The following is a 10,228-nucleotide window of genomic DNA, read 5'->3' as shown; positions in this document are numbered from 1 at the left end:
CTGAAGTGCAGGCCAGGAGTCTGCCCCCCAGCCACGACAGGGAGCAGTGGAGAGACAGAACTGGCCTTGAGGCACAGTTTTAATTGCATTGATCTTCCAGCTCACACCTGAAACTGAGAGCACCACCCCAGTGCGCTTCCAGCTCTCCAGAGCACACTGAGCAACGGAAAAGGGTCTCCTCCACCAGCTCTGCCTGGACATACCCTGGCCAGAGTACACTGAGCTACCCAGGAGAGAGGGTAAAGAAGGTATCCAGTACTAAATTAGAGAAATTAACTCTGACAAGCATTCCCAAGCACAGGAAAATCCATACATGTTTGCAGCCATACTACAGAACAGAGTCCCAAGATCATACACTTCTCCTTGACTATTAACAGTGATCAAGCTCCAGTGCATCTCCCTCCTTGCAGATACTCTTCTTCTGGGGCAGGAAATGCCTGCCCAGCCCTCAGGAGCTGCAGATCCTAGAAGACTCAGTGCAGGCAGCTGGCTTCTGTGGTAGCAAAAGCAGCACAATCTTGGACCTTGAGAGCTTTTACTCCTGTGGGGAATGCACAGGCTGAGCTAAACTATGGACTGGCTATGCCTGTTTCTCCTTTTGGAAATTCAGCTGCCAGTACCACAGAGCAACAGGAAAAATCAGATTCATTTCCACAGAGATTTTATCACCTCAGTCTTGGCATGGGAGAGGCATCTCCACCCAGCCGTGAGCAAGTGAGTGCATTTTGCTGGCTTTTTTTATATAATCAGAACAAATTCCTTGGAGATGACTCACAGGATTTCAAGGGTGTCCAGAGAGATGTCAAGCAGCCTCAAGTGTAAATCAGTGACACACCTTGCTGAGAGGACTCCTGCTCACCAGCAAGCCCATTTGCCCTGCAGACACCCCTGCAGGCAAGGGAAGGGGCTAGAGGAATATTACCCAGCAGGCTCCCACAATCCACACACACATGTGTGGCATCTCCAGGCCCAGGACACTGCTGGTGTTTACATTTCCTCTGTAAAGACAGTGATGTTTTCAGGGTGGAGCTGGAGTGCTTCCCTGCAGCTGCTCTCTAGGCTTAAACACTGAAGATTTTCAGACATTCAGGCTGGAGGAGCTTGGCAGTCACTGAAGACATTTGAACTTCAGAAACAGAGGTTCTGCCCCACCAAAGCCTGGTCAAACTGCAGGGGTTTCTACCTGGGATGTTCATTGTGGTGGAACAGCTGTATCCCACTGCAGTTGTTTCAGTGCTGTGACGATGCCATGTTAAGCAAACCTGTTCCATTCCCCTGCCCAGGAATGAACACTCCAGCCTCCATAGGTCTGCAGGCCAGAGGACAAAGATGATTCTTGCATAATTTCAAGGTATAGCCTGCTTTAGTGGCTCCTTTAGAGGCTGAAATGTAGAGGAGGACCAGCAAGAACCAGGCCTGGACACAATCCCAGCGGTCCAAAGTAACACTGAGAAAAATCCTGCGGATGCTCTTGGACCTTTGGGTGTCAGAGCAGAGGGAACAGACAAATCCTTGGTGGAGCTTGGCTCTGGGTCAGTATTCTTTCACTAATACCAAGGGCAAGGTTTGACACAGGGTGCCAGTGCAGGCCAGCCTCCCCATTTGCAAGCTGCATGCAGGTGCATGCAGCAATGTCAAATCCCTTCCATCAAGCAGGTGCTTCCAGTCTGGAGTGGGGCAAATCTCTATTTCTGTGTTCTTTGAAGGCAACTGCAGAAGACACAACCCAGCTATTATGCCCTTCACCTTTCAACTTCACCCTCAGATGACTAACAATTACCAGCTACCATTAATATTAAATAGGAGAGAAAGAAATGTGATCCTCTCTTTGCTCTTCACATTCCACAATATCACAAACAATTTGTCATATTGGGAGGGACAGAGGCAGGAGGAGCATTAATTATTGATACTTGGGAACAGATGGCTTTTCTTGTACCAGGGCAGTGAAATGTAAGAGGAGCCTGTGGGTGAGGATGTGAGGATTGGATGGGCAGACACATATCAGGTAACCAGCCTTCAAGTGGAACAGGAACCTTCCTCCTAGAACCAGCTCCACTGGGCTGCAGAGCTCCCAACAAGAGCCCCAGCTGCAGAAACAAATCCACTGACATCTGAATTACTGAGGCTTCACCAGAACCTTTCAACGCTCCCTCACCTCTGTACAGGACACGATGACTGATGGCTTCCAGACAGCAGAGCCCTGGCAAATCAGCACCAACTGCTCTCTCTAGGAGACGTCTCTGGTTGCATTTCATGTGTTCATCCTCATCTAACTAATCCCGAGACCCCATACAACGTCCAAGAGTGACCTACTCCAGCCTTCCAGTGGCCTTGGATCCCATTTGGGGTGCTGGCCTCCAAAATCAGAGATCCAAGTGATGTGGACCTGCAACCTCAACCAGACTCCATTATCCAACTCTCTGCCAAATTTTCCCATTGATTTGTCCAAGGATGAAATAAAAGAAGACTTCATTCTTGTCAGTTCCAGTGGTGTCCTCATGTCCAAAAGCTGACTGTGGGACTGACATCCTTATGAGACAGGAGGAACAACTGGGCAAAAGTGACTCTCCACCAAAGGCAGCTGATTCTCCAGACTGAAAACAGTGGCACCAAAAGCTTTTCCTGAAACTGTCCAGAAGTCTCTGTATTCCCTGCTGGATTCAGGCAACTGTAGCCATTTTCACTCTGGCCTAGCCATCTCTTTGCTGGAAGACCAAGGGACCAGCTGTACTGCCTCAGACCTGGGCCTGGGGAGCCCAGGGCCCCGTCTCTGGCAATGGTTATAAGCAGGTGGTGATACCTCCTCTACTACTGCAAAAGTTATATTCCTTAGCTATTTTCCATTCAGGGATTTCATAAGCCAGACATCACCTCAATTCAATTTACTTCTTTGGACATACCCCTCAAACCCTCAAATAGGCACTCATTTCCCCAGCAGGGGACTAATTAAATCCATGGTTACTCCATTGAGCTAAGCAGACTCTCTTGCCACCTCCACAGGCCCAGAAGGTACCTCAGGACCAAAGTGTCAAATCCTTTGGTGTATTGAGGACCTCACAGCCTTTGCCTAAACTCTGTTTCCTTAGCCTCTGCTGAGAGCTTCATGCTTCAAAGTCTCATTACTCTGATAATTAGACACACTCCTCTCATTTCTCAAGCTGACTAATCATTGATTTATAATTCCTCTCACTCTGCCTAGGGTCATGCAGCCTGCAGCCTGTGAGAGTACTAAGACACGTACAGTCTTGTGATTTGGAAAAACACAACTTCCCAGCTTCTCTCCTGGTCTGAATCAGTGGTAAAGTCCTTGGGATGAGCAAATGCCAGGTGCCAGGAGACAGCTGCTGTCCATGAACAATACAACTTTCCACAGTGTGGAGTAGGATAGAGCAAGTATCCCTACCCAGTGAAGAGGGAGAAGCAATCTTAGGAAGACCTGGGTCACATCTCTGCTGGGAAAGAAGGAGCTCCCCCATAAAAGCAGCAAAACTTCCCACTATAGAACTTTGACCAGTGTTCAAGTTTGCTCTAGTTTGGTACAGGAAATGGACAGACCTGAAGGTATCTATACTGCTGCATTATACCAATATGAGAACTTTTGTTCCTCCAGAAATGCTGTTTGTCTCACTGTGATAGTAGCAGAAAATGTTTAACGTGGACCTGTCTTTACAGAGCACTCTCCACAGACCCAGTGGTGCTCACACCAGCGAGGTGCTGCTGAACAGCCAGCTGAGAGCTCAGGTACACAGGCTGATCTCACCTCCCCCATGCTTCCCAGGCCTGAGGAGGGGATCAGCTCACAAAAGAAGCCTATGGATTAGAGAGCAATCCAATGGATCAAAAGGCAGGAGAGGGCACATCTTTTCAACCCCAGAGCAGAACTGCTCCCTTTCACACTCTTGGGGTTAACATTTATGTGAAGCCTTTCCCTGCCACTCAAAGAAGAAATTACATTATATACACATTCCAGAGAACTTTTCCCAGCAGTAATAACCATTTTTAACATACACTGAGCTTGGGAGAATGTCTATAATTTTACAAGCAGAAGCAAGAGCGGAGCTGTGTTTTGATCCACACAGCACAGCTGTAAGTTGACATCACGATCCTAGTCAGGCTCTGGACTCAGGGCGGCCAGTGAGCTTGGGAGGAGGATGTGCTTGGCAGGAGCTGCCTACCTCTTTGATGGCAGACATCTTGATGTTCTCATAGTAGTGCAGCGGTGCATTGGGTGAGCTCATGTCATAGCCAAAGCCAGCCACCGCCACCTCATCGCAGTTGTGCAGCGCCATGGTTATTGCTACGCTTCCCAGGGTGGGGATGTTCTGAGAGGAGAGAAAGCAGCAATGGAAGTCATTAGCAGGTTGCCATCTTTATCATCAAAAATTTCCTCTTATTGTCTCTGCCAACGGGGGCACTGCTGCTACTAAGCAGAAAATCAGGAACGTGGTATTTTGGCTATATTCAACCTGCCAGTTTGCAGGGTTGATAGCCTCCCAACTTGTAAAGAAATTAATGCAAATAGTCAGACTCCCCTTCCACAGCTTTGCTGTCCTGAGAACAGGGCAGCAGATGAGCTAGAGGATGAATCAGAGTGGATACATTAGCTCTCTGAAATTAAAACACACGTAGACAGTGGACTACAATGTTAATGCACATTACTGGCTTCCAGCTAGGCTAAGGAAGAATACTTATCCGAACAGGTCACCATACAGGAGAAAAACTGAGGAACAGCACAAACACATTATTTTACTGATGGCAAATGCAGTTTAAGGTTGCTAAACAGCTCTGGGAGATGGAGAGGAGACCAGGCAGTGTGTTCCAAGACCCCTTCCTTTTCTCAGAGGCACCTTGACAGTGAAGGGGCACTCTGGCCTGTGCCATTCCCTCCAAACCACACACTGGGAAAACAAGGAGCACTGGGAAGCCAGTCAGAGATGGGTGGTAGCATCCAGGGCACGCCACAACTGTCCTTTCCCATCTGCTGACCTGCAATTTGCACTGATGTCCAGCCTTAGCCCTTCCCATTTCACTGGGCTCTTGCACTGTGACAGCAGTGCTGTGCAGCCCTTGTGTGTTCTGCTGGGACAGCAAAGTGTTTCCAGTGTAAAATCCTAGCTCACTGACTTTTCTAGCTCCCCTTTAGCCAGATAGATAAATCCAGAGGCAACTTTGCCCCAGGGCCTAGGGAGAGGCTGAGAAATCCACCCACATCTTCATTTGCTGAGTATCCAAGACTGGTCATATTGGAAATATCACAAATTCAGAGGACATGCTGAGACAGTCACCAAGAGTGACAGCTCTTAGCTGAGATGTAGAAACCAATTGCACTCTTATATTTTTCATTTACAATGGTTTACCCTGAACTGGTGAGCCATGCTATTGCATGTTCAAAAAGGTTGGGAACAATGTTTTGAGTTTCTGCTTCTCATTCAAAGGAACTGGCTTTTGTTGGCACATGACTGTGCTCACTTCTGATTGCCTGACCAGTCTGAAGGAAAATGTTTTCCAAGCAAAGAATGCCACCCATATTCCAGCTGAGATGTGCAGAGCTGGGAGCACTGCTCGTGTGCTTTGTAGAACTCCACTACAGTGCACCAGAATTACTCTAACCTGAAAACAAACATGCAAAAACTACTTATGGCTAGATCAATGAGACATTAAGTTCAAACATTTGCAGCACAACAGTAACAGAGCACACCTGAAATGACAAGATCTTCCTACATCCTCCTGTTCCAGCTCTAGATGTCAGGAAAAGCAGCAGAGTAATTTAGTTCTCACTGCTTAATTTCAATTGATACTCACAAAAACAATAGTGGTTTTATTCTAGTTACTTTAGTTAGCTGTTAATTCACTGGTAGCCAAAAAATATCAAGTAGGGGTTTCAAAAAAAATGGAAAAAGTTTATTAGGCAAGGATAAGAACATTGCCCCAAATTTCAAAATATCCAAGAACATCCTGTGTTTCCAGACATGACAGTTTTAATTCTGATTTCTCAGCTTTATGTTTTGCATAGAAGATGACATTTGTATGTCACTGGGATTGCATCAGCTGGTAAGTGGACGTGCCACAAAACCCTTTCCCTCATCAGAGCTGTAGTTACAGTGTCCAAAACACAGTGAATAAATGGTTACATCCCTGGGACTGTGTCGTCATTGGGAGCACCATGGTGTTAACACCACCCACACTTGCACTGGGCCCATTCCCACGGTACCGCTCAAGGGAGACACGGGGTCTTTGCCTGGAGGGAATTTCACTGGCCAATTTAACATTTAAGAGCTAACTTTCTAATGTGAGTCTTGCAAACCACAGAGAATTAATCACATTACCCAACCTATGGGAGGACTGCCAAACTTTCTTTCAGGCATACTCTGTCTGGAGAATAACAGTAGACAGAAATTGAAAGTGAACTTTCGTTTGGTCACCAAATATCTGTCTGACTTCATTCTTTCTACAGTACATCCAATGATACTTATGGAAAAAATACAAAGTAATTCTCATCTGCTTCTGTTCTTCAATAGTTCCTGACATGCCACTATCTTAGTACCACCTGTTCTGCTCTCAAAAATGATTAAAATACCAGAGACCACCTACCTTCCTAACCTCTTGAACTGTAGTAAATGTATCTGATTTGGCCTCTATAACTATCAGAAATTCACAGGATGTCCTTAGCAAATTGTTTGGCATTACCCTAAAAATCAAATCTGGAAACTGATGATCTGATGACAGTTTCTTAATTATGCCTAATTGATGTTAGCACCCTCCAACACTGCAGTAGCTATAGCTTAATATGTGTCCTCCTTGAAGGTAGAATTCTGCAGCCTTCAGTGGTGAGATGCAGCCTCAATCCCACTGCTGCAGTCAGAATCCTGGGGGCTAGGCAGGTGCCTCCTGAAAATAGTGTCAAAATGATCACCCCTGCTATTCACTGAGGGCAGTAGCTATTAGGGCAGCACAGGGGTGCTTGCAGAACCCACCCACAGTAAATGGTGTGGATAACAGCACCTGCCTAAGAGAAGAGCATGGTGCAAAGTGTGTGTGCACCCACATGTGCCCAGACCACATACACATAACTGGGCACTTGCTCCAAAGTGCTTATCTTTAAAAAAGAAGCAACCATCAAAGGGATTAAACAGTAACTGGGGGGTTAGACAGTCTTGAAGAAAAAGAGCTTCCTTGAACAAGACTATATAAAAAGTATAATTGTTGATTAACTAAATGTCATCAGTAAGTCAGTACAATACTTTAGTCTTGATTCGGTTTAAGCTACAGAAACAGAGTCCTGTTCTCCTGTGGCAGCCTGCTGAGATTCTGCTACTCCTGCAGCCTGTTGAAAATGAAGCATTGCCTCATGCCCAGCTTGTGGCATGGGAAAGACAACACCATGTAGGATCTAGGGACATTTCCCAGGCTGTGCTGCAGAGAATGCAGCAGAGCAGCACTCTCAGGTCCAAGGGAAAGGGCTCTCCCCTCCTTTCCTCTTAGCAAAGAAGTGCCAAATAAGAGGAGGCACATTATTAGAGAGGAAGTGGCTATAACTACTCCCTGGCTGCATCTACAGAGCTTCCAAGCTCTCCTGATTGTACATTTACATTCATTAGATGCTAACCTCTAATCTGGACCTAATGGACCATATACAACCTACAGGGCAAGCTGGGGGACAAGTGACTTCAGAAGAAGTTAAGCATCATGGACATGGCTGTGCCAAATCTGGCTTGTAATGCCCTGCACAATGTGTCAGTGCTATCTCACCACACACACCCTTGTGCCATGCCCCAAAGACATACCAAAGCAACCACCACACCTCCCCTGTTGAGTTATAAAAATAAAACTCTCTCAAACAACTGAGCAGGACTCTCATTATTTGAGGCTTTTGCTAAGACAAAACCCTCCAAATTCTACCATCTTGCCTCAGAATAATAATCTAGTGTGAGACCAGTTCAAAGCCTGTGTTCCTGCTCATGGCCCTCTGTGTGCTTGGATGCTCCTGTATCACCAAGCAGTGCTGCTTTTAACCAAATGGTTGAAGAGCTACAGCCCCACAGCAGCCAGTGCTGAGGCAGGAGCCCCTAGGGATGCCCCCCCAACTGCACAGACACTGCTCAGTGCAACTTAGACCTGGAAAGGTCCAACATGACCACTGCTGCAGATGTGGCCACGATGACTCTCTGACCTGTACTGGTGCTCAGCCAGCAGTGTGAGCTGGGAATAGCAAAGCCCAGAAATCATTGGCAGCCGTCTCTCCTCGTCAACTCTCTGCCACAAGTCTTGAGCTTGGCCTTGCAAGCTGTGTGCCAATGGTTTCTGGGGACCAGAAATGCCTTTAGCAGTAGAGACATAGGACAGGTTCTCCTGACTGCTCCTACACTGTTCTCTGCTGCAAGCAAGAAGACAAAAGGCTTCACCTCAAGACATGGATGTTTCAGCTTCCATTCTGCCCCCTGAAGAGGCTTTAGGGACTGACTTCTCCTCACATAAGGAAAGAAGTCAGTCAGCAGAAATGAACACTGGAACTCCTCTGGACTCAGTTGAGGCTGACCATTACCTCGTGGGCTTGTGCTGAAGATCCAGTGCTGGTGACTGAACCAGGGCTGGAACTGCTCTTTGCTTGGTGCATGTGAAAAGCTCTTGCTGCTTTTCATTCCATGCCTGGGTCATTCCTGTGTCACTGCCTGCTGGACTGGAAGGAAATGACTGCTGTAAATCTGTTTTTAGAAATATTTGACTCCCTTAATATGTTAAATGAATTCCAGTTATTTATGGGATTTTACTTAGTTCAGGGTAAGACTTATTGGATTGTTCAGACTATTCCAATTGTTACCTTTTTCAATAAAAGGGTAAGTGTTACTGAAGAATAAACTCCCTACAAACAATAATGCACCTGGATATTCAAATTGGTTTGACCACTATATTAAAATAATTTGAGGAAAAAATAAAAAAAATTTGCTTACCTTGGAAAAATTCTTACCTTATTTTTATCAGTTACAGACCTGATCACATAATAGCAATGAAGTTTTCAAAACAAAAGAAATCCAGAACAAAACTACAACAGTCATCTCAGCATACATGAACTATCACTTTTGTTTCTTTATGTTTGCATCAGAGCAAACCCAAACCTACTCTTTGTTTCTTTAAGCTGAAAAGTGTGAAAACATGGCACAGAAAGTAATTTAGTGTCATTTATTGTGAGCAGGCAAGTGCCTGGCATCCTGTGGAGTGGTTCCTGTCACAGGAGCTTACAACGCACACTGCTGCTCCTAGAGCTACCCCCACCCATGCCCAGAAACTGCTGCAATAGTGGCCTTCAAAAAACACAGCAGAGCATCTCAGTGCCCTTCCCTGGCTGTCCCTGGCTGGGAGTGGGGCAGAGCCTGCAGGACTGGCTGTCTGCAGCTGAGCACAGGGAAGGGCCAGCAGCTGGTGGCTGCAGACAGGCCAGCCCAGCAGGCTCCCTTCTGCCGCTTCCCTGCTGACTTCCTCAACACCCAAGCCCAGTCCAAGTATTTTTGACCACATCTAACCTGATGCACAAGCTCTGATTCACCATTTGCCATAGAGCAGATTCCTGTGCAGTGCAGGGAGTATTTCTAAAGCACCTAAGGACTTAACAGAAGGCAACCAAAGGCATGACTTGACTACACTCTACCTGCTCTGTGATAAGCACATACAAACCCCACACTAAATGGGAGTTCATGGCCTACTCTTCACTGAGAAGCAAACTCCCTTCAGTTCCTTAGCATCTCTCATGAGCAGAAGGAGGTGGCTGGGCTTGTACCAAGTAGAAGCTGCTATGGAGCACTTACCTGCTCCCCAGCATCAGTTTGTGTGAGCATCCCTTCCCCAGCAGCTCATGGACTGGTCCCACTGCAGTGGCAATGGGTGGAACAGCCCAGCCCACAAAGCAGATGTGCTGCCTTGCAAACCCAAAGCTTTACAGTGACACTAAGTCTCTACATTTAACTGACTGCAGCTGCAGCGGCCCCTTACCTGTCCCTCTACCTGCCTTAGAAGATGCTAGCAGGGTGCAAAAAAAGGAGAACCACATAACTGGAAAGGACTAAGTGGAAGATTGTTCTGCTCCTGCCATCCCCACCTCTCTTCTACTCCACGAAGACCCAACAGGTTCCAAGACACAGCCTTCACAAAGCCACAGTCCAGTAAGAACAGCCCAGGAGACAAAGTTTGCTGACACCTGGGCAACTCGAGAGAAAAGGTCATGATGATGAGACAA

The 10,228-nt window shown here is 46.7% G+C and overlaps 1 protein-coding gene across 7 annotated transcripts in view; it reads right to left on the bottom strand.

The window, feature by feature from the left end:
- The window catches only part of ST3GAL3 (ST3 beta-galactoside alpha-2,3-sialyltransferase 3), a 176,022-nt gene that overhangs the window by 12,345 nt on the left and 153,449 nt on the right, over positions 1-10,228 (bottom strand). For all 7 annotated transcript variants that reach the window (XR_004081944.1, XM_005423104.2, XM_031058694.1 and 4 more), the window contains one exon: positions 4,176-4,322. Coding sequence is in view for 6 of the 7 variants with exons in the window: in XM_005423104.2 (XP_005423161.1) it covers positions 4,176-4,322 (147 nt within the window). In the remaining variant the exon portion in view is untranslated. The remainder of the gene's footprint in view (positions 1-4,175; positions 4,323-10,228) is intronic.

The sequence above is a fragment of the Geospiza fortis genome, unplaced genomic scaffold, assembly GCF_000277835.1.
Source record: "Geospiza fortis unplaced genomic scaffold, GeoFor_1.0 scaffold333, whole genome shotgun sequence".
NCBI lineage: Eukaryota > Metazoa > Chordata > Aves > Passeriformes > Thraupidae > Geospiza > Geospiza fortis.
This window is presented reverse-complemented; position numbering and strand designations above follow the sequence as displayed.